This window comes from Poecile atricapillus, chromosome 3 (assembly GCF_030490865.1).
Source record: "Poecile atricapillus isolate bPoeAtr1 chromosome 3, bPoeAtr1.hap1, whole genome shotgun sequence".
Lineage (NCBI taxonomy): Eukaryota > Metazoa > Chordata > Aves > Passeriformes > Paridae > Poecile > Poecile atricapillus.
The window spans coordinates 12,983,498-13,008,338 of NC_081251.1; the positions used below are offsets into that span (position 1 = coordinate 12,983,498).

The window sequence follows — 24,841 nt, forward strand, 5'->3', positions numbered from 1 at the left end:
AATGAAATTGTGTGTTTTAACAGTTAAACATAAGGTTTGGCTTGACTTAATTTGTATTTTGTTTTATAATCTATCATGAGTATAATTTCTACAATTAATTCCCCTAATTGACTTTCCCATTGTGGTAAATATTTGTGCAGCCTTTTAATGAGAAACATGATGCCAACTGTGTTCTACTGCCAAAGAGACTGCCTGAAACTGAGGAGAATCAAGTCAGAACTGAGCAAATCTGTTGTTAAAACTGGAAGCCCTTGCTTTCCTTTCCTTGCTTTTGTTGTTTTATGGTCTGATTTTTTTTTTCCACTTGTTTTTCACATTTCTTTGGGGTTATCTGAAGTTCATGCCTGGCTTTGAGCCTCATTATTCTGTTTATTGACAGGTTCTTTACAGGCACTTGTGTTTAGATGGCTCTGAGCAGTTCATGGGGGTTATCTTTGCATGGTTAACCTCAGAGTGGTTTAGAAAGATGTTTTGTGGTTTTTTTTTTTTAAAAAAAGGAAGGGGAAGCAGTTACTACATTCAGAGACATCTGAATAGATCATCCAAAATTGCTACAAGGAGAGTGTTCAATTAAAAGTGGATTTTTTTTTTAATCTGTTATTACAATAAAACAAGAGGCTTAACTGCAGCAGCTCATCTCACTAGCTTTCACTTTGTAAAGGTGAAATTTCTACCTTTTTACACAGAGCATGCTCTGTTTCTGCTGCATGAGGTGTCTTCTCACTGTGCTCTCTCAGACTCAGTTAAGACTAATACAGAGCAAAACTTAAGTTCTCTGTGTGTGTTATATATAGATCAATCTATCTATCTGTCAAGACATATGTATGTGTATACATACACACACATAGCAAATATAAATTAAAATCTCATTCCTATGTGCTGTTTCAAGGTATTGCTTCCTTCTAGCAAGGAGCTATCACAGAAATCTCTTGTTTCACATTAAATGAAAGTGACTTGCATCTAAAATGCCATATAAAGAGTGAATTTTCACCAGTCTTCTTAAAACCCACAAATCATTAACACTGCAGAAACTTCACTTTATTACTCTTAGTGAGAAACATAGGTGATTTGAAAAAAGCCATTGGAGAGTGAAATGCTGCAGAAAGGCTCTCTGTGTTTGAGAACAGGGAGGTAATTCCTCTGAATGACTAGAGATGAATTACTGTGTGTTATATCATGAGTAATCATGTTGCAAGGATCCAGCTGCCCAAAGCAAAATTATGGTGCTAGATTAACATTAAAATATGTAAACCAAAGTCTATAAAGATGAATTATTAGGTAGAGGTACTGGAATTCAGTTCATGTTGAATGAAAGGATGTCTGATCTATTCTCTACTACTTGTATGGGACCTTCTCTGCCAGCTTTTCTCATGTATTGATATTGTCTTTGCCATTTATTGCCATTTTTATGTCTATCATTAGAAAGATCTAAACATTTAGTCTGTGTTTTGAAGTAATGTGCAGTTTGTGCAGATCTACTAAAATGTACTCAGTGGACCATGCAGAATGGCATGCACTTGGTTTCAATATATAAGGAGCTAGTTTTCAAAGAAAGGGGTTTGGGGATGGGTAAGCAGTGTGAGAGCTTCTGTTGTCTAGCTAGTACTTAATTTGCTAAGATGGTAAATATTTTGGAACCTTAGCTGTTAATGTCTTCTGTCTCTTTTTTCCTTTCTTGTTTATCTCTGTTCTCTTTTCAGCCTTGTCATTTCAGTATCTAGTATTATAATATTATATATTATATATATCAACTATATCTATTACAGGTGGGTAACTGATGTCTGCTATGTGACATTTGCAGTAAAGAAAAATAGTTCAAGTGCCCAGATCTAGGAAACATTTTTTCTCTATCTGAAGTGTTTTAGTGTATGGTGCTTTCAGATATACTCTGGAGACAGAAGCAAACAGTTTTTCAACACTAAATATTTTAAAGTCACAGATTATGTAGGCAACTCAATAAATGCATCAGTAATGTTTATTTTCCAGCCTCTTTTGAAAATATGCCCTTGATGTATCAGAGCCACTTTGAAGAGATTGGATGCGATCTTTAATCTTTCAGAGTAGCTGTAGAACTAAGGAAAACTTTGTCCATGTTTGATGTCTTAGAACTATTTGGGCTGAAACAGAAAAGTTAACATTTAATGCTTTGTATCTTCAGCAGAATTATAAGATGAAACTGAAGTGTTTGATGTTCTGGGAGTTTGTGGACTCTGGAAGAAAAATTCAGTGTTAGAATGTGTTAATAATACCAAGGGAGCTGCTTTGTTATTGTAACAAAGAATTGTTAAACTCCAAAAACTTGTGCATGTCAGGTTAGCCTCGAATTGCTATTCTATTTATGAAAGCCCTCCTGGTGTGATACCCAAACTTTTAAACAGAAGTTACTTCTCATTTGGCAGCAAGTTGGTTCTTACTTACAGCAACCTTCCTTCGACTGTCAGACCTTTTACCTTGCACATTTTTACCATGAAACTGCAGGCAGTAATTATTTTTAAAAGAACCTGTCATCAACTGGAGTGAATTCAAGTCCAGGCAAAAGCTGCAGTTTTTCAACAGAGATAGGCACTTGTCCCAAGACAGTATTGTCTGGGAACTGATAGGACAGTGGGGTTTTGTTTTTCTTGGGTTCAAACACCTGTGCAGAGAAATACTGTATTACTTGTTAGCAGATGTCCTGTGCTGTGTAGATTAATTGAGAAGCCTCTTTCAAGGCTCTTTTCTAGGTGAGAAAAGATGAGGTGCAATAAATTCAGATCAAACTATTGAATTTTCATGGGTGAGTGAGAGTAGTACATATTAGGAAAGCACTGGACATAGTCATTCTTTGAAAGTATGTGTGTGTGTATATGTCTATACATTGAGAAAAAAAATTACAGGAATTTTTGGTTGTTTGAAGAAGACAGATCTGATCCTCTGAACTGATCAAAGAATATGCTTGTATGGGATTACAATGTTCTAGGAATGTGCACCTAAGTCATTCCACATCATCTCTGTTCTCCCATCTTATTTGCATGTAGTTGAAAATGGTAAGTAAGAAAATGGATTTCTGGGAAAATCACATTCACTGTGTTTCCTGCATTGTTTTGGAACAGTGATGTTCTTCCCAGATAGTTTGTTGATTGCTTTTAAATTTTTAAAACATTGATTTCCGGGGGAAAAAAAAAAGCGGTTTAGTTAGTTTGTTTGGTTTTTGTCTCCTTCAGGTAGAGATAACAGATATTGAAAATGAAGAAAAAAGATACCATTTGTTCCTGGGACTTCTGGAGTCCAGTCAGAGTCTGTCTGAATTTCAGCACTTGGTCTTGCTGCTTCAGGCTTGGCCGCCGATGGACAGGAGCAATGGGTGAGTGTTTCTTCAAACAATCATGTAATAAAAGAGTTCAAAGTCTTCTTGCTTGATATAATGTTATTTTCAGTCAAATAATTTAAACATGGCTGGTAGGAGTGTGTTCTTTGGTAAAGGTCCTATTGGGGGAATAAATGGTTTGTTTAAGGCAGAGTTGAATAAATCAGTTTCTTGTAAAACCTGTATGTACACATATGTATCTGTGTCATGGAGGAGGGCAGAAGAGTGTTTTATTGATTGAACTCTTGAACAGGAGAGTGTTCTATCTACTTAAATTTCAAACTACATATTTTGCTCTTGTTTTTAGCAGTATAAACAGAGTCCATAAAAAAAGAACAGAAAGTTCTGACTGTTCTTTGTAGTCAAAGTTACACTTTGCAGAAAGGCCTTCGAAAGGTGATGTTCAGATGGATGTGGCAGACAGTCTACAGGAGATCTGGGAGGGTAATGATACCACAAAATGGCACTTCTCTTGTCTAGATCCACTACCAATTATTTCTCTCTCTGAATAAAGAATCCAAACCAATTTAAGATTAAAATAATTATAAGACTTCAGAATTGCACCCATCAAAGTGGATATTAACTGGAAGTAGTAATTTGGAACATCCAGACTACATTATATTTTATCAGTTCTTTGGGTTTTGGCTTTGACTTTCTGAATACATTTGAAAGTAAAAAATTTAGCTGTTGTATTCTATAACTGCTAATCACTTTTAAGATACAAGGATTCAAATAAACTCGAGAAGTTTATTCAAATAAACTTGAGAGGCAAGGGTCACATATCTTTCAGAGAGCAGTAATACTAACACATTTTTGGCTAGCCATGTCTGACAGTAGTTAGATTAGAGTCATTGGATAGTGTTTATTTTGAATTACTTTTGGATTACCTTAAAATAGGTTGTAATCAATACAATCTATTTTAACTTGGGAACTACATTCACAAAGACGCAACATAACAAAGTGTTTATGTGCATTGATTTTTCAGAAAAGTTAAGGCTTATCTTTTTCTGAAAAGTAACTATCTTATGCATGTGTAGAGAACTGGTGGGTTACAAGGTAATCTGTAGTGGTTTTTCACATTCAAACTTGCAGTTTATTTGGAATTTCTGGATAAGCATTAACCTAAATTCTTTACTGAGAGTTTTAAAAGCCAAAAATTCTTGAGTACATTAAGAATTACAAGGACTGCTGTGGGATCTGTCACAAATGCATGTTTCAACTTTCACTTTAAGTTTTGGTTTTGATTGTAATTGAAAAATGGATCCCTAACATTGTGGGGGAACTTTCAAACTTTTTTTAATCTACACACTACCTTTAACAAAAAACCAAAATTTAAAGAATAAAAGGTCAATTTCAAAGGAAATACTGCTGCAATTTGCAAAATCCTTTTTATTTGTGTTGAACAGAAAGACTAAAGAGTTCTGTGAAAGGAGAACCCTTCTTGTATACGGGCAGTTCTTGTCTACTTTTTGGTTACAGAGGTCATAAAAAATTACATAATTGTATCTCCCTCTTGGTGTTATATTCCTTCAGTCTGACTTCCTAAAGTGAAGAATAAAAAAAAAAAAAAAAGATGCTGTCACAACTCTGGATCAAATTTCTTCGACTTCAGCGATCTTGAAAGTGAAAATTTCTGCAAATACTTAGATCACCTGTATTATAACTCTTTTAGAGTCTGAAGTTGTTACTCTGGCTCCTAGACAATTACATAGTCACAATTCTTTCCTCTTCTCCTTCAATCCATAATTCCACAGCATTCATCTATGCTGAGCACCCTAGGGGTTTATGTATGTGTATATGTGTTCTTGGAAAAGTCTTTCTTTTGGATGCTTGGGAGTAAAACATGGAACTGTTTTGGTATTTTCAACAATTTCATTTTAAAGCAAGTTGTATTAACAAATTTTTGAGCAAAGAGGAAAACATCAAGAAGTTAAAACTAAATGCATTGGTGTGTTTGTTTCCTCTTTACTCTTTTTTTCCTCCTTCAGAAGAAGGTCATTATCGCTTTTTGTTTACAGCCAATGTAATGAACCTTACAGGAACTGGGGAATTTAAGTGTGAGTCATGTGAATACTTAGAACTTGGGTTTTCAATCTAGCAATAAATATCTAATACTTACAATTGAATAAAAAGCTGGAAAACACAATTTACATTCTGTAAAGGTTTAAAAGGAACGAGAAATAAAAGAACTAAGGTTTGAGGGGGCTTTTGGTAGGCTTTCAATTTTTGTAACCCCTATGGTAGTAAGTCCATACTTAATGTATTTTTTAAGTTCTTGTTTTCTAAAACATTCCAGTTAAAATAATACTTATTATCACAAGTATGATGCTCTTATTGTCATAATATGCCGTGTTTACTGTGAGGTAAACAGAGATGTAGCTTGGTTATTTCAGTCAGCACTCAAAGCTGTACACTTCTTAAAATTTTATTTTCATAGCCTTGTTATGCATGCATGCTTTTCCACCCAGATGGCTCATAGGCAGATGTCATTTTAAACATTTCATAAAGGTGTTTCTTAAAAAAATTATTGATAGTACCTGAAGCTCTGCAGTCCTTTGGAACTTGCTGCCTACATTCAAAAGGCATTTTTTATATTTATTATAAATATTGATAAGATGCTTTGGAACTGAAATAACCCTAGTGTTTGAGACCCAGTACTTTAGTTCACTTTTTAAATCTTAATCCCAGATTTTCTGCTTTTGGCTTTGGGAAAAAAAATTAAGGTGTTTCTGCTGTGGTTTTGAAGTAATACTTTTTTTCATTATGAGAAATAATTTTTTATAAGCACAGTTGAACTAAAGTAAAATTCAAGAGAGTAGAAAACTGAATTCTGCCTGTAGGTGTCAGATTTTGGTAACTTAATTTTGGTTTTAATTAGGGATAGCAGATAGTTGTTAATAGCGCACAGGAGTATTTTAAATAGTTACAAGGAATTTCGATGAGAAAAGCTTTATGTATGTAAACTATGTAATCTGATACTTAAATAAATTTGCATATGTCAAGCCTTGATGGCCTTGCATCTTTCTGGTTTGTTTGAGGTTTTTTTTTTGTTGTTGTTTTTTTTCTGTAGTGTGATTGTTGTTGCCTTTTTCTAATGGAAAATTCTTAGATTTTCTTAATGTACTCTGGGGGCAGCAGCTGTAGAAATGGAAATGCATTTTGGCTCTGTGTCTGTAAGTGAGAAATGGCTCACAGAGCAGGAGCTATCCCTTTAACCAGTGACAAGGTGGAGTTGCAGGGATTTTTTCCTTCTCATGCCCTTACTGGGGATTCACAGACAGAGTGCCTCGTGTTCTGTTTGTTGAATAATCTGGTGTCTTGGGGTTCGACCCATCACATTGAAAGGAGCGGAGTGGAGGAACTCTGCTGTTGGCAGCCAGACTTCTGACAGCTCTGTGCTCAGTGCCTGTGACTGATGGAAAGGCTCAATTAAGTTGTCAGAAGGAAAAAAGACAATGACTTCTATTTAATTTACATTCAAAATTGCCCACTCCTAGCTTCTCCATCTGGTTTTCATGTCGGACTGTAATGACAGCTGCATGTGGAGCTGCTTTCACTTGTTTACACTGTGTACTTGTAAAAGTGGACAATGAGCAGAAGATACCTTTTATGTATGAGATAGTAGATATTGGTGGTTGTTTGCTCCAGAGCTGTCAGACACTTGGTGTGTCAATCCAACAGACTCTTAACAGACTCCATTTCCAGTTATACTAATGTGTTGCTTTAATAGTTGCTGCAAAATAGTAACTTTGAAAAGCAGCGTTTTGACAGTACTTTACTGCTTCTTCTTCTTCTATGTATACTAAATGAGTATCTTAATGTTCACTAAATTGTAATACCACTGCCACTTTTGGTCCTGCTCCTATGAGAGTTGTTTTTTTGTTCTTGTTTTCGTTTTTTTAAGCTAAAGTGGAAAGTTTGCCATGTCTTTGGGATGCTGATTACTGACCAGAGAAATTGATGGGGTGATTTTTAAAATGCCTCTTGTGCCTTCTTAAGTTTATGCACAGATAAACATAGACATTGTGTGATTGTGACTTAATGCAATCATTATATAAGCTGTAATTGCACATGATTTTAGCCCACTGTAGGTGGGAATTGAAATGCACCAAGTTAATTTACATTAGAAAAATGGCAGTGTAGGTATGTTCCAGTGTTGTGCTTTGTGCTATCAGTTAAAAGTGGCTTGTTACCCATTTCCGTCACTGCATCCACTCCTAGTCAGTATAATTCCTAACACAAGTATCCAAATATCTCCATGATCTACCAAATAATGGCTACAAAAAAAAAACAACTTCACAGTAAACACTGCCTTTGCCATCCTGCATGATGAAATTTACTTGTATACACTGTCTTCCTTCTGACCATTATGTAATGGTAACATAGCATGAGGTTCTGTGTGGAATTAAAATAACGTTTTAAATGTGTAAAACAAATGTAACCCTATCCGTATCTTCTAGCAGAGTTCAGATGCATGTAATTTTACTTTCTTACCCTTTTTGGATGGGCTGTGGAGAAAAGTTTATTTTTGTTTGTACTCACTGGACCTGAAAATTAAAATGTGAATCTGACTATATATTTTCCTCTCAGAAGCAAGAGGTAACTTGAGAAACAGAAGCTGTTAGAATGTGATCAAAGCAAACAAAATTAGGAATGCTGGATTCCTGTCACCCCTCCCTTGATACCACTCTACTTGGGAAATCAGCTGTTGTAAAGCCAGGAGAAGATCCTGTGCTATTCCAATTTGATCAGTCTATCTGGTGTACAGTTCCTCAGGGTTTGTAATAAGCATGTCATAATTCCAAGTAATTTAAAATTCTTTATTGCATTGAAAGAGCGATGGCATTATGGAGAGTAACTTGTCTCAAAACTTTCATCTTTCTTTCATGAGGTTGTACTTTTAAGTCACACATGAGAAACAACCTACAGAAGATGGTATATGTATATTTATATTCTATATACATCTCTTTTTTTACTGGGCAGATCGTGCACAGATGATAATCCCTGGGTGAAACTGGGGACTTTCATGCTGCAGAGGTGCCCACCTGAGGAAAAGGAGAACACAGGAAATGAAATTTTGAAAATCTGCCGTTCTTTGTATGAGACAAAGTACATGCTCCCTGCCAAGGTAAGTTTTAACTTTGGGTATCATGTTTATGAGCTGTGTTTCAAGGTCCCAGCTACAAGTAAGATGTTGCCATACTGGATCAAGTGCAGTGGAGATCTAACAGAGAGGCTGAGATCTGGGTTCAGTCTGTCCTAAGAAGAGATGACTATGGGAGATCATGTCTTTAAGTAGTCCAATAAGGAAAGAAGGAGAGGAATTAGAGTCAGTCTCTTTTCAGATATGCTCAGTTAAAGGACGAGAGGCAATAGAGACGTGTTACATCATCAGAAAATCTCATTGCATTGAATTTTTCATCTTTAAAGTTGTGAAACATTAGAATTAGAACAGTTAGATGCCTAGAAGAGATATGGGGCATCTATCTTTTTAGGTATTTAGGACTTGACTGGATTATGTCACAGGCAGTTTGATCATGTTGGAGTTGTTTTGAGTTGGAGGCTGGTTGGATTAGCTGATCTTTTTAAGTCTGTTCCAGTATAAATTATTCTTTAATGTATTTGTAGAAAGGTTTTAATAATCTGTTATCATTTAAATCAGTGTTGCAAAAACTGTTACTTAAATTATCAGTAATTCTCATACTAATAAATGCATAAAGATTTAGTGAGGAACCCCTGAAAAACGTGGTGATTGGAAAAAACCTTAATATGTAAGTAATTGCTAAGTAGCACCTATGATACTCTAACTTGTCTTCCCTGTCTGTGCATACTTCAATACAAACATCTCTTATGTATAAAATTATTAAAGTGTTTTGTATGTAAACACTGTATATTACTGAAGACAGACTGGAGAAGTTCTTAATAAACTTCACACAATTTCAGAGTAGTCATGCATATTTTTAGTAGGCTGATAAATCCCTTGTTGTCTTTATTCAGTCACTGTCTTTTATAGAAAACAGCTGATGTTAGGAAGAGAAGCAGAATAAAAACAGCACATTATGTTTAAAGTACAGACAGGTGGGTGTGTGGGTTTTTGTTTGTTGTTTGTTTTTTTCCCTAGCCCAACACACTGATCTGAATAAAATTCAGAAATCTATGTAAAACATGATTCCAGAAGGTGGCAGTAAGCTGAAGTGATAAGTGCATTTATAAATTTATTCATCCCACCAAAACTCTTTGGTGGAGGGCAGGTCTGTGTATCCCTGGGACTGGTATAATTATATGGAGCTTTTCTTTGTAAGGTGCTGAATTGATGCATTGTAGCTTGTAAATTCACAATCACATCTGATGGGAGTAGCTGAACTTTGTCCAAGTAGAATGTTCTGCCTCACCTTGGTGATCCAGGGAGACAAATCCCTCTGAGTGTCACTGTCATACAGCAATCAGTTCACCAAGAGTTCTGCTCAAGAAGGGTCATGCATTTCTCTTAGTTGAGTGAACTTTTCCATGGTCTCCATGACAAGTAAAGTTTACATACAGTTTTGGTATTGGTAGACAGCTTTGGTTGGAGATGCTTTCCTTTTTTTTTTTTAATGGTACAGCATGTTGAAAGAGCCCATCACGTAAAGTATGGCTATACAGGTAAGGATATGAAGTTACTTTGATCTTCAAGGTTTAAACAGGCTTACTGATGTAAAATACATTTTTTTATGGCTAGAATGCTGTGCAGTAACAAGGAGTTGCACTAAAATGTGTAGCTGTACAGTTACTTAAAACACAGGCTGCATTCCTGTAAGTCACTACTTGGGAAGAGCAGGAATGACGTGCCTGAATTTATGTAGTTTATTTGTATGTATAGCTACAATACTTAAGTGCTCAAATGATAGATTTGCAGTTGTGTGGCTGAATAAGATGAAAATGTGATCACTGACAATTAACCTGTTTAGGTGATTTCACATTTCAGTAAATCCACTTGATTAAGATGACAAATTTGGAATGATGGAATTCTAAAAACTGAAACCAGTTAACTATCATGAAAAACATTTGCTATTCAAGTTTTCTTCCGTAGCAGCCTTGCTAAAGGTTGTAGTGGAAAGCACATGTAACTTGCAAGTCATGTGGTCTAGAAGAGCCATCTTTGGATATAGTCATGAAGGATTTAACTCTTTTTTTTCATTCCATATCCTACTGGTCCATCTAGTTTTTTAAGCCAAGTACTTTTTAAATGTTTTTTGGATAGTTACATAGCTTTAATCTTTGTATCTGTGTCTGTGTTTTCTTTGGAGGGCTATTTTTGTGGGGTTGTTTGTTTGTTTAGGGTTTTAATTTGCATCATTCAGTGGATAGATAGCTCCATTCCTTTTAGCAAAAGAAAGCATTGGTGTTTTTTTTTTGCCTGGAAGACACATGCTTGGATTGTCCAATATCTGCCCTGACTGATTAATCTCTTTAGAAAGGGATAAATCCTTCTCCCCTTGATAATTGTTAAAAATGTGACTCCTCTGAATATCTTACATTCTTCTCTCAGCCTATGGGTCATGTGTCAGTTAACATGAGAGAATGCATCTAGTCCCTTATCTGTAATCAGCCTGGGGTCCTAGTGGCTATGAGATACCTCCTAGAATAATACAGCAGACAGTTGATCTCCTTTTTTCCTAATTGTTGTAGCTAGTTTTTCCTGGGGTTTATATATGATTTTAGATTGTGTGATTTTGTTCATACACAGTTGTGTCTGCTCATTCTCTTCAGATAATGTTGAATTTAAATGCTGCTTTTCAGTCTGTTTTTAGCCTCTTCAGACATAATGCTTTTTGTATTCATTATCCAGCCCTTCAAGTCATCCATGAAAATACTGAATAATACTGGACCCAAAACAGACTCCTATGGCATATGGTTTATTTGCCGTGCTGATGTCACAGTGAAACACTGACAGCTGTGTAACTAGATAGAAGACAAAAGTAGTCTTACAAAAGTTTCAACTAAATCATGGTAATTCGATATTGAATTGGGCCTTCCCTCAACCCTCTCACAGATTACATCAAACCCCCTCTAAGCAGAGCCTCTCATGGCAGGCCACAGACACTTGAATGCTTTCAAGTGCTCACTGCAGACCAGAAACCCACTTATGTTGCTCTGAGAAGTGCTGTGGCTAATGACTTCCTTCCTGAGCTTGGGTTTTTAATTCCTGTCCAAAGCAGCCTTGCAGACATTTGTGGCAGTGATACAAGTTGATACTTGTACTATTTGGACAGTCTTTAGTGGCTGGCATGCTGACCAGTTGCTTTCTGTGGAAAAAGAAATGCAGTAGTTGGAATGTGTATTTCTTCTTCAAAAGAGATTATGGCTTCTTCTGTACTTGGGCATGGTAGTTAAGACTGAGTATATCTGCTGGACATGCTGCTATCAGGCAGAAAGTTATTCAACTTGTCCATCTGGTTTTGAGAGGGAAATGTTACCAAGCGTGATAAAATTGCTGTTTTGCTCAGATTATGTATTTTATGACTCAGAATTTGTTTTCTGAATATAAGTCACATCTCTTGCTATGAATATGCACTTTCAAGAGAAGAAGACGTGCAGACTTTCCATTCAGTAAATTTGCTGGAATGGCAGGTATGCATCTCAAAAGAAATCCAGTGGAATATGAAACTACCAGAAGTTTAATAAGCATCTGAATGATCACATAAAGCTTAATGTATTTAGTCATCTTACTCATTGATCCATGTCATACCATTCACAACAAGCATGCCCATGCCACTAAATTGGGTGGAGCTGTTGACTCCCTCAGAGATAGAGAGGCCCTGCAGAGAGACCTGGACCAATCACAGGGATGGGAAACCAACTGCATGGAGTTAAAAAAGGGAAAGTTCCAGATTCTGTACCTGGGGCAACCCTGGATTTACAGACAGACTGGGGAATGAGAGGCTGGAGAGCAGCACTGCAGGAAGGGACCTGGGGGTCCTTGGGGCTGATGGCAAGTTGAACAGGAGCCAGCAGTGCCCTGGCAGCCAGGAGGATCAACCCTGTCCTGGGGGCATCAGCCCCAGCATCACCAGCCAGGCCAGGGAGGGGATTGTCCTGCTCTGCTCTGAGCTGGGGCAGTTTTGGGTGCCACAATACAAGACATTAAACTGTCAGAGACTGTCCAGGGGAGGCCATGAGAATGGTGAAGGGCCCTGAGGGGAAGTTCTGTGAGGAATGGCTGAGGTCACTCAGTCTGTTCAGCCCAAGGAGACTGAGGGGAAGAGGAGGGGCAGACACTGATCTCTGCTCTGTGGTGACAGTGACAGGATCTGAGGGAATGGCCTGAAGTTGTGTCAGGTAGGTTTAGGCTGGATATTAGGAAAAGGTTCTTCCCCCAGAGGATGTTTGGCACTGGAACAAGGCTCCGCAGGGCAGTGGTCACAGCAGCAAGTAAACAGAGTTTGCAAAGCATTTGTCCAGTGCTCTCAGGTACATGGTGTGACTCTTGGGGATGGTCCTGTGCAGGGACACAAGTTGGACTCAATGATCCTTGTGGGTCTCTTCCAACTCTCCATATTGTGTGAGTCTAAGCATTGATCATCAGTAGCATTACTGAATACAAGTATAAAGGAATAAGTCTGAATAAGAGAACAAGGCTTGTTTTAGTGACTTCTGAGTCACTACATCAGCTCTGGCTTAGTGTGATGGAATATATTCTTCTAGGCTGTTTTTCTTTAAGGGGTAAATTTAGAAAAGACTGAGCAAGTACAGCCAGGGAGCTCCTTGTCCCAAGCAAAGACAGGTGTCTGTGCAGTACATCACATCTGGAGTATTTAATGTGTCCTGATCTTCAAATAATATTTAGGCTTTTAGTCTCACAACTGCTGAAACTATGCTACTAAATACGTGGATCATCTTAGTTATTAAATTGTTACAGTTATCATTAAAGTTCAAAACACAAAAAAAAATATGACTTGCATTCTCTCAGTTTAGTATTTAGCTGATGTGCTCCTTTGACAATTGCTCTCAAATTGTTGGAGTGAAATAGAGAGAAGTTCTTAAAAGATGGATACCATTTTCAGTGTAACTACCATACAATAGCCAGAGTCCCTAGTGTAAAGTGCCTTGGAAAATGTTCCATCTTGGATGGGCCTCGTTGGGAAGTGGTTGTGACAAGCAACCTAAATTCTCAGAAATTACAGAAAGGGAAAGGGAAGTTATGATTTGATTTATAATAGAATTTGTAGGTTGAAATACTTTTTGATGTATAAATAAAGAAAATTAACAACATTGAGGAAAATAGCTCGCATGTGGGACATGTTGTTTGGTTGTTTAACTGAGGGACAATGTAAAGGTTTGGAAGTGCACAGTAGATTTGTTGAAGGATGTTTTTGTTTTTATTTTAGAAGATATTTTCTGGCCAGTTTTGTCTTGAAATTGTGTGATGCTAAATTTATGCTGTATTATCAAATATAGGAAACTAGATGAATGACAGAAAGTTAATTTGCTAAACTTTGTGTATAAAATATTGTATAAAATTTTGAAGCTTTTTGCAACAGGAGCAACAGAAGCATTGTTGAAGTCTGGTATGTACTGTTATTTCCTCTTTATTTTGTTCTACTTTTCTGATTGCATTATTGAGTTACAGAATTGTCAGAGGTGTCTGTCAACATTTCTTCCTTTGTTTTGCAGTATTTCAGTAAGCACAAATATATTAGTCCCACAGAGAGCTGTCATTGCTCTGTTATTTTTTCAGTAAAGCTCCTGGTTGTAATGGTGATTCAGTACCTGCCTTGTCTAACAAATGTTGCATTTTAACCAGTATTCTACGTTTTTAAAATTTTTCTTTCAAGTTTCCAAGGAGGTGTTTCCAACAGGGAATTCATTTGTTGTGGAAGTGTGGTTTTCATTTTGCACTTGACATAAAATTTTCATAAATTTTATTGTGAATGATGATGTTAGTATCTTCAGAGATCACACTGAGAGAATTTGCTTTTTATTTCAGTGTATAAAAGAATTATGTTTGTTGCTGCTTAACCAGTCCCTCCTGCTGCCATCCCTGAAACTGCTGGTGGAAAGCAAAGACCAAGACCTTCACGCTGTGGCACTGGAGCAGATAACAGCTGTTGCTAAGGTAGGAACAGTTGAATGAACCACCTTTCAGAGGCTGAGATAATATGTTAGCTCTTTCATCTTCATGTAGTAAGCAGAGACTACTGAGACACCATTATTAAGGTTTTCCACAGCTATTGTATCCACAGTGACCATTAACACAGGGCTGGCACGAGCTTTTATACATACTCGTGGTGATTAAGCCTCATAAAAAGCACTTCCTTTAAATTACTTAGTATGCTGTTTTAAGTCAGTGTGGTGGAACAGAAACTATTCTGATATATGAAGGAGATTGTTACCTCTGTGTTCATATTCCCTTGCTCTGGGGTTTTTTAAGTGATAATAATGTATCAGATGACTTGACTTGCTTCTGACAAATGTGGCATCTGTCTATATACACTTGGAGAGCTGTTAGATCACTGTTTTTGTTTTGATGGTATCTTTGGGGACTTTCATGCCATTCTAAACAAACTTGATTCCATACTGCAGCAAAGTTTCTGGAGAAGAAGCCTAAATATTGTTTTTTCTTTGGAGAAGAACTGAAAGACATTAATGCATATTTGTCAACTGCTATGTAACATTACATTACTGCCTTTTCCCTCTATATTTGCTGAAAAGCAAGTAAGAAGGAACACCAAAAAAGAGGAAAGTTAGTCTCCTAGGCAAAAACATTATATCATATATATTTTATCTTTTAGCTGAAAACTTAGCTGAGTTCAAAATTTTTTGAAGCTCTGAACTTGTGCATGTGCAACCCAACTTTCTTGGGCTTTATGTTAGCTGTGGTCTGAAGTCTAACATTGCAAAAGAGAAGGAACCAGTTGTCTCTGACCTATTAATGGAAGAGAATGGCTTTTTCCTCTGACTGAATTAACTGCACTGATAATTTTCAGAATTACAGTACTTAGGTAGGAGAGCTTCATCTTCAATATTTCCTAATTCTGCACCATATCTTAGGGAGCTTTTGGTTGTGTGTTATGATACAAAATAATAATTTATGTTATATTTTCCATGTGGTACTTCACAGTGAAACTGCCCACGTGGAAGCAAATGAAACCATGTGTCTTTTTAAATAAATATTCCCCAAACATAAAAGCTTTAGAAAAGTGATTTGTAGGAATTTAGATTGAAATTATAACTGCCTTCTAGGGATACTCTCTGTACTGATGGCCACAAACTTTTCAGGTTCTTTGGTTGTAACAAAATGTACAAATCCTATCCCCTACTTTCGCACCGTTCTCTATTACCTGGGAAAGATATTCTCCATCTTGCTCTTCCCAGAATTCTCTCTTGAGTCTCTCTTCGTCATGAGCTGTGTTTTTCTTTCTTATGCATGTTTTATTCTGGAAGCTTTCTCTTTTAGCATCCTTTGAAAAGTTTGAGAAATGATCCATCTCCTTTCCAGAACTGGTGAAGCCAGAGAAGCAATGGATCTGGAAGCACAGGCTCCATTTCACATATTGCTGATTTTCTTTCAAAAGGACTTTGTTACCAAAATTGAAGAAGCACCAGCTTTTTTAACATGTTCTCTATGAAGATTTGAAACAGTAGAATGGAAGGTAGCAGGACATATTATATGTAACATATATGTGCTTCTACCAAAATTCTAATGCCATTGTTTGCACCCAGTTTGAATTTTGTTTGCTATTTGAGTTTGTTATCTAAGCTAAGAACACATAGGTATTCCTGTTCCCTTTCTTTTATACCAATAAACAAAAAAGTTCTGTTTTTTACAAAATAATTGTATAAATATTAACCACCAAAACAATAGTACATTGTTTTCTTCTACCACCTGGAATTTTAGATTTTATTTCTACAAAGCAAGGCTTTTTGGTAACTTTTAAATAAGATTATCTCATTGAAAGCAAGCACAAATGTGATAATCTGATATATGCATGCACTTTCTCATCTCTGTGTTCTTGTTAGCCTTTTAAAATTGACTTTTTTGTTAACAGATGAAAGCTGCTGTATAAGTGACTAATTCTGAAGCTTGTCAGCAGGAATAAGTGTTTGAGTACATTTTATTTAAATTTTTAAATAGTAATGCTGTGAGGTAGCACTTTCTGAATTGTTACTAATTGCATTGCTCTTTAAACTGGTCATTTCTTTCTAGTGTGCTCCAGCCTTCAGTTTCCTACACTCTAGGCTGATTACATTATATTGGAGTTTCAGGGCCAGGAATCTTATTAACTTCTTGATAGCATAAAGCACTTTTTATACCTGTGCATCCCCAAAATAATATTTTTTTGGCTTTCTTATACAGAAGATAAGCTGTTTATACAGATTGATAAGCTGTTTCTAATTTTTCCTTTTAAATTCAATATTAATTAAAGTTCTGTAAGAGTGCTGAATAACCTAGAATTTTCAAAGCAGTTAGCTTTGGTCTAATGTTTTACTTTGTCAATGAAGATTTAACTGTTGACTTTATTACATCAGGCATAGAGCTTAGCCAGTATCTTGAATATGACAGTGTTAGAAAAGCAGCAAGTATGGAAGAGTGCTGTGCTAAATGTAAAAGCTGTTCTTATATTGTGTAAGAAATACCTCTTACTCCTTGTTTTATATGCATCTCTTATGATTACATTATTTGCTGTTGTACTGAAAGTGCATATGGTTCTGTTGTTCATTCAGTATAATTTTCTATGCCTACTTTTTGCATTTTAAAAAACAGTATTCAGACTGTTAATGCTTTTTGTTAAATTCTGAATTAATTTTTCATAGGAAGGCCATTTCTGCTTACATTAAACAGGAAACAGACAAATAACATCTGGCAGAGGGGAATCATAGCTATTGATTCCCTGATCCAGTGCTAACACAGCTCACAAACATGGCTGCAAGAAAAATACAGCACTTGCTTGCTGATAGGATGTATTAGTTAGCCATTTGTTGTATGTTGCTGACAGCTTTATGGATGTTTACAGTTAAGGATGATGCTGAAGTGCTGATACTAGAAATTGTACAGCTTTTGCCTGTAATAAACCAGCCAAGTTTTTGTGTAAGCTTTTTGGAAATTGCAGACCCCTCTTTTTATTGTATGTCTTTTAATGAACTGCCACTTGTGTTTTCTGAGTAACAGAAATAACTGTTCTTCCCCTATGTTGTGTGAGTAATTTATAAAAACAGTTTACCTAAATAACCCTATTACTGCCAATAGAGCCCTTAAAAGTCAGATGGGTTTTGAGAGGGATTTCAGCATTATCTTTCATATATGAAAACTGATTTTTATACATCCGAGAGAACAAGTAAATATTCTATTGCCTGTTGGAACCCATAATGTTAAAACAGCTAACAAGTGGGGGCTTAATATAAGCAGTACAAATACTTGTTCAGTCAATACTTTTATAGAAACTGGAACAAGAAAAATGTTGTAGTCTGAAAAAATACCTTGGCTCCATTTACATGTTATAATTCCAGTGATGAAGTACTGAATCTACCTTCATAACATGTTTTACTGAAAAATGTACTATGAAAAATCACAAATCTTGTGTGGAATAATGGAATTTCTGCTGTTCTTCATTGTATAGCATTTATGGCTACTCACTTAATGGGTGTTAATCTTGAAAAGAAATAGGTAAATTATAAACTAATGGTGATTATGATAAAATATCTTTCTCTAGTTTATTTCCCAGGATTTTTTATGTCACTGGTTTCTTTTCCCCTTATTTATTTCTTCTATAGATACATACTCCAGGAAGGAATGAAACAGAAAGCCTATTTATCTCATATAGTATTGGAAAAGGGAATACTCTGGGAAACAGCAGTTTCAGTTCTTTACTGCTGTTAGGTCATCAGTAGCTCTTACCTTTCATAACTTGAGGATTTTCTGTTGCAGAAGTTATTGGTGACATATTGCCTGTTGGTAATACCAGAACCTCTGGATACCTGCACAAATAGTGCTGATGTGGAATTGATCTAGTTCCAAACCCTGCATGGGCAGGGACACCTTCCACTAGACCAGGCTGCTCAAAGCCCATCCTGGCCTTGAGCACTTCCAGGTCTGGGGCATCCACAACTTTTCTGGACACCCTGTTCCAACTTCACAGTGAAGAATTTCTTCCTAATATCCAATCAAAACCATTTAAAGTAAGAAGGTTGGTTTAGATCAGATATTTCCTCTTGTCCTATTACTCCATGCTCTCATAAAACATCCCTCTCCAGCTCTCTTGTAGTTAAAGGCTGTTGTATGATCTCCCTGGAGCCTTTTCTTCTCCAGGCTGAAAACATCAACCCTATCTTCATAGGAGAGGTGCTCCAGCCCTCCTGAGATTGTCTTCATGACCTTCTCTGGACCCATTCCAACGAGTCCATGTCTTTCTTGTGCTGGAGGCCCCACACGTGGACACAGTACTCCCAAGTGCTCTCATAAGAGCAAAGGTACCATTTGAATGCCTACACTTCAATGTTTGAAAGCAGGTATTAGCCAATACCTAAATAGAAAAGCCAAGGGAAAAAAAAAACCCAGTTCTCCTTAATGTAATTATCCCCATCAGATCTTTTATTTGTAACTGTGGACATTGTGTGTGGGCATCATGCTAAATCTATACTCAAATTCTAAATCAAACCCTAAATCAAATTCTGCTGAAGGAGAGATGGATATGAAAAATGAAAGCTGCTCCCATTTAAACCTTCCAGATTTTACTCAAATGAAAAATTTATCACCCTTAGCATGGAGTTCTAGATAGGCATAATGATTTTTCTCTAACATATACACTCTGATTCTGTCATTATTGTGGGTCGTAGTTGATCCACAATAATGGAAAGTGGTTGGGTGTTAATTTGAAGATACCTACACCTCTGAGACCTGCTTAAACTTCAGTCAGCTGCATTCCATATCACTGGAACAGTGATTCTGGTATTAGCAATAGCATTAGTTTTATGGCCTAGCTAGGGTCTTAGGATAGCAAGGGCTGTGCATCTGCAGGCAGATCAGAAGTGCTTGATAAGTAAGATCTTGACTTAGCTGTCTGCCCAAAAAAACCAGCTGTTTTTAAAACATTCGTTTTTTACTTGCTGACTTTTACTGTCTTAGACTCAAGAGTGATTTTGAAAATGGAAATGTAGTATGTTTAAGAGTTTGTATCTACTGTAGACTAATATTTGGTATGTATGGCAACCAAAAATAACTGTTGCACTTTAAAAAATATTAATGGAAATCAAATTTTGAGGATCAAAATTCCATCTGGAACAGCAAGCATCCTGGCTCAAACAGATAGAAAAATTACAAGTCTAGTAAAGAGTAAGAATAGGGCAGATGTACAGGCTCTTTCTCTGAAATATTACTTTCCAAACTTTTGGTTATTTACAACTGTATGTATCTGCTAAGTAATTGCCAGTGGTTTTCTTTCTTGGTTTTGTGCAGTTTAAGGAGAAACTTGGATGAGCTTTTACATTCTGCAGTATTGTTTAACAGAGGATTCAAAAGTGAAAAAACCTATATATTTTTTTATTTTCTTGTAATCTGATCCCACTAGATTAATTTGATGCTTCATATTTTTTTATTTTTGTAATTTTTTTTAATTAGGCCTTTTATAATTTTAGTGGTGTTTCTATCTGCCGTATACCCGCTAAGCAATCTCTTTTTTAGATTGGAGAGTCATAGTTTTGCTGAGCAATTTCCTGCATAAAAAACTCACTATATTCTCTGTGGTGTATTTTTTTTAAAAATACATGCTTTGTGTGTTTGTCTTTTGTATTGTTTTAGTAGGGTTTTTTTTTTTACTTAAAGGCTTGTTGTTCTGATTTAAAATTAATTTTAAATAAATGTAGTCTCAAGCTACATTTACATTGATTTAATTTTAAAAAATCTTACAGTTCTATTTAAACAGAGCTGTTCAGTGTATAAGTTGTCTTAATTAAGGTTTCTAAACATGTATCAATTCAGTGACAATCTATGTAGGCTGTTATTTTTATTTAAAGTAATGACTAGAAATGTGCAATTGATACCAAACAAATTGACATGATTTGGAGCTGTAAAACTGATAGTCAATTGAACTTGCCTATTTTTAAAAGCAATTCTCATTAAACCTTGGTTTCTCTGTGTTCTTTCCACACCTGCTGGACTCTGCATAGACTGACCGAAGAATGGTGGAACAGACCATTAACTGGCCAGTGGCCTTAACTGCATGAAATGCATTCACAGGGTCTGGTTGCCATCATGTGTCTCCGTCCAGTTGCCTGGAGACAACTGAATTACAAAAGTTCCTCTTCCTTACCAGGTCTTCAGACAGTTTGCAAGAAAGTGGGAAATGTTAATCAATTTAAGCCTAGTCATCTATTTGGGCCTAAGGATGAGCTGTGGGGCATAACCCAAGAGCCTTTTTGTGAGCTCTTTTGTTATGTGTGAAACCACACTAATCTTATTTCTTTTCGAGTGCAGACAGGTTTCTCTGCTTGTGTGTTGCATGGGCATCTTCATCCCTGTAGTATAGCTTAGGTGGTAAATGGTTTATGCTAAGAAAGGTCTTCTTTCAGATTTGTCTTTCTCAATTTTGTAGATTTTTGGTATATGGAATCACACTAATCTATAGTACTTTTCCTTAAATGAATAGTAGCCTGAAAACATTTAAATTAAACCTTGCATGTGCTGTCAATCTCACTACTGTAATTACTATTTGCATTTTATGTTCATAAAATCAAACAGTGAAGCCCTGTGTAAAGTTCCATCCTACATACAAGAACAGAGCACACACAGCTTCGAGGCAGGAGAGAATATCCCTTCAGTCCCATTTCAGAAGAGATGGCAGCTGTTTGGATAATGGCTTACTATGCTGCATGGTGTGCTGCAAGATGCCAACACTAGAAATTTTGCAATCAGAATTGTTTAGGTTAGAAAATACTTACGAAGTCTCACCAAGTCCAGCTGTTAACCCAGCACTGCAAAGTCCTCTCTAAACCAAGTCTCAGCCACTTTGTGGACAGCTTGTTCCAATGCTTGACAACTCTTTCCATAAAGAAATTATTTCCTAATACCCAATCTAAACCTCCCCTGGCACAACCCGAGGATGCTTCCTCCTGTCCTATCACAGACGTGTTAATTAGGAGAGTAGGCTGATCTCCTGTAACCTCCTTTCAGGCGCTTGTAGAGAACGATAATGGTTCCCCTGAGCCTCCTTTTCTCCAGAATAAACACTCCCTCAGCAGCTCCTCATACGACTCAGTCTCTCGACCCTTCCCCAGCCCATTGCCCTTCTCTGGCACCTCAGTGTCTTTCTTGTAAGTGTGAAGCCCAGAACTGGACACAGGATTTGAGGTGCAGCCTCACCAGTGCCGAATGAAAACTGATCATTGTCAAGCCCTCCTTTGGTCCTTTTTTATCATAGAACCACTGAATGGTTTGGGTTGGAGGAGACCTTAGAGATCATCTTGTTCCAATCCCTCTGCTACAGACAGGGACGTAGATCACTTCCACTAGATCAGGTAGCTCAAAGCCCCATCCAGCCTGACCTTGAAACACTCCCAGGAATGGGGCACCTAGAGCTTCTCTGGACAGTCTGTGTCAGTGCCTCACCAACCTCACAGTAAAGAATCTATTGCTAATACCTAATCTAAACTGTCCTTTTACAGTTTCATCATTCATCCTTGTCCTGTAACCCCATGTCCTTGTAAAAAGTCCCTCTCCAGCTCTCTTGTAGCCCCTTTTAGGTGCTGGAAGGTGCTGTGAGGTGTCTCTGGGGCCTTAATGTCTCCAGACTTAGTGTCTCCTTCTGTCTTCATAGGAGAGGTGCTCCAGCCCTCTGATCATCCCGGTGGCCTCCTCTGCACTCTACTGAAAATGCCCATGTCTTTGTGCTGGGGATCTCAGAGCTGAATGCAGCACTCCAGGTTGGGAGAGCAGAGGGACAGAAACCCCTCCCATGCTGCCCACACAGCATGGGATGCAGCGTAGGATATGATTTCTGGGATAGATAGGCTTTCTGGAATGTGAGAGCACATGGATGGGTCATGTTGAAATTCTTGTCCACCAACATCCCCAAGTGCTTCTCCTCAGGGCTTCACTCAGTCCATTCTCTGCTCAGCCTGTACTTTTGCTTGGGATTGCACCAACCCAGATGCAGGTCCTTGCACTGGGACTTGCTGAACTTCATGAAGATTTCTCAGGGCCACATCTTAAGCTTGTCAGGGTCCCTCGGAGGGGGGGGGTCGGTCCCTTCCCTTTTTTGGTTATATGTAGTTGTTCAATTTTGCTTCGTTAAGTGGTGAGTTAACACAGCACTGTATTTCAAAGAATCCAGGAAGGACATATCAAAATTAACTGAAATAGAATTTAAAGTATTTTATAGTGTTATTTGTAAAGCTACAGACAAGATTCTCAAGAGAGTATTGTGCTTTCATATATCAAGTAACCAGATTTTTTGAGGCATCCAGGGTGTCTCTCAGAGGTAGCAGCTCTGTGTTTCACATCTAATATGTCATATTCTTTTGCAAATCTCATCCTTGCTGTGGGTGCTGATTGAGTCTGTGAATGTCACCTGTCATATTAACATGTAAAATGTAATGTAATATATTAATATAAAGTGACCAAAATTTAATATACTCTGCTCTGACCTTCCTCAGTGTCATTCTTGATATGGAGCTAAATGGTGTAGTCTGTGCTGCACTGGGACTGAAAACCTATGAAAAGTCTATAAAGCTGGTGGTGTAATCCCAGGCTGTTAAGCATTCTTATTCCATAACTTTGTGCAGGTCAAGTATTTATATTAATGTGGTAGACTGTTAAAGACATACTTTTACATATTCTGACATATGCAAAGCATTTATCCCTGTGGTTAATCCATGGGGAATACACCTCTTACTTTGAAGGTCACTCTGTCCAATCAGAACCATCATGACATGTTCTGGCTGATGGCTGTGTCTGGTCATTAATTTTTAATTACTTTGAATTTTTCTTTCTTTGTAGGTTGATGATTCCACTTGTGATGCTGAAATACTTTCCTTGCTCCTCAACGCCAAGTTGGTGGTGCAGTGCATGTCCACTGCCTTCTGCCCACGCCTTATTGACCATCTCCTGGCTAACCAGGGACAGGGAGGCTGGAATGTGGAGGAAATTGCACAACAGCTTAAGGAGGCAGGGTTCAGTGCAGAGGCCGGGTCCCTCCTGATGGCTCATCGAGGGACCCATCCTGCACTCAGGACTTTTACTACTGCCCTTCAGGCTGTTCAGCACTGGATCTGAAAATGCTGGATTTATGCATTTGTCTGCATTTTTGCTGGAGATCTTACACAAAAGGGAGAAATTGTTGATCTTGTAAAGTAGCAAAGTGAGTTATTACCTACATTTCATAGAAAACACACAGCACACAGTAAATTCCCATATATTTCTAATTGTTAAAAAAAACTATTGGTGCAGACTTTGTCATTCTGTTATATGATTAGCAAAGCATTGAATCTGATCATCCTTTCAGATCAAACTTAAATGGGTACACTCGGTTACATATAAATGAAACATTAGTAAGGTGGCAGGCTATATACTATTTGTCATAATTTCTGTAAGTAATTTACTCTTGTCATAATGTAAAACTAATGTAAAAATATAATTATAAAGATATATATGGAGCAGAAAAGGTCACAAGAGTGATTTTTGAGAATTTCAAAACCTTAAAATTCAGTATTGTGCAATGTTATCACAGCTTTTGTTTGCAATAAATGAAATATTTTGCATTTAATGTAATGTCTCTTCTTTCAGCCTTTAGACAGATAAATATTTTCTTTCTTCAGCCCGTTTTGCTGAAATTCCTGTCTCTCCTTAATGGTGTTTATTCATGAGGACAAGCTAAAGTCTAAGAGATATTTTTCTCCACTGTTTGGGAAGCCCCATCTCAAATCCTGATACCTTTTGTGAATGTACTTTCAAAGTATTTACTTATATTTTTCCTGAGTTCTGAAAAATTGCATAAATGTGTATATTTGCAAAATCATAGAATATGCTGCGTTGGAAGGGACCCATGGGCATTGAGTCCAATGCCTGGCCCTGTACAGCACCATCCCCAGGAATCACACCATGTGTTGTCCAAAAGCTCCATGAGCTCACTCAGGCTGGTGCTGTGATCACTGCCCTGCGGAGCCTGTTCAGTGCCCAGCCACCCTCTGGGGGAAGAACCTTTTCCTAATATCCAGCCTAAACCTCCCTGACACAGCTTCAGGCCATTCCCCCAGGTCCTGTCATTGTCACCACAGAGCAGAGATCAGTGTCTGCCCCTCCTCTCCCCATCACAAGGAAGTTGTAACTGCAGTGAGGTCTCTCAGTCTCCTCCAGGCTGAACAGACCAAGTGACCTCAGCCTCTCCTCACACGGTTTCCCCTCAAGGCCCTTCACCATTGTGGCCTCCTTTGGACACTCTGAAGCAGTTTAATGTCTTTCCTTTCATTGTGACACCCAAAACTGCCCCAGGACTGGAGGTGAGGCTGCCCCAGCTCAGAGCAGAA

General features: G+C 37.4%; 1 protein-coding gene across 2 annotated transcripts in view; it reads left to right on the forward strand.

The window, feature by feature from the left end:
* Positions 1-24,069, forward strand: part of NBAS (NBAS subunit of NRZ tethering complex) — a 161,350-nt gene extending 137,281 nt beyond the window's left edge. For both annotated transcript variants that reach the window (XM_058834123.1, XM_058834124.1), the window contains 4 exons: positions 3,204-3,343; positions 8,330-8,474; positions 14,313-14,441; positions 23,316-24,069. In XM_058834123.1, coding sequence (XP_058690106.1) covers positions 3,204-3,343; positions 8,330-8,474; positions 14,313-14,441; positions 23,316-23,591 — 690 coding nt within the window. In that variant the 3' untranslated portion in view covers positions 23,592-24,069. The remainder of the gene's footprint in view (positions 1-3,203; positions 3,344-8,329; positions 8,475-14,312; positions 14,442-23,315) is intronic.
* The last annotated feature ends 772 nt before the right edge of the window (positions 24,070-24,841 follow it).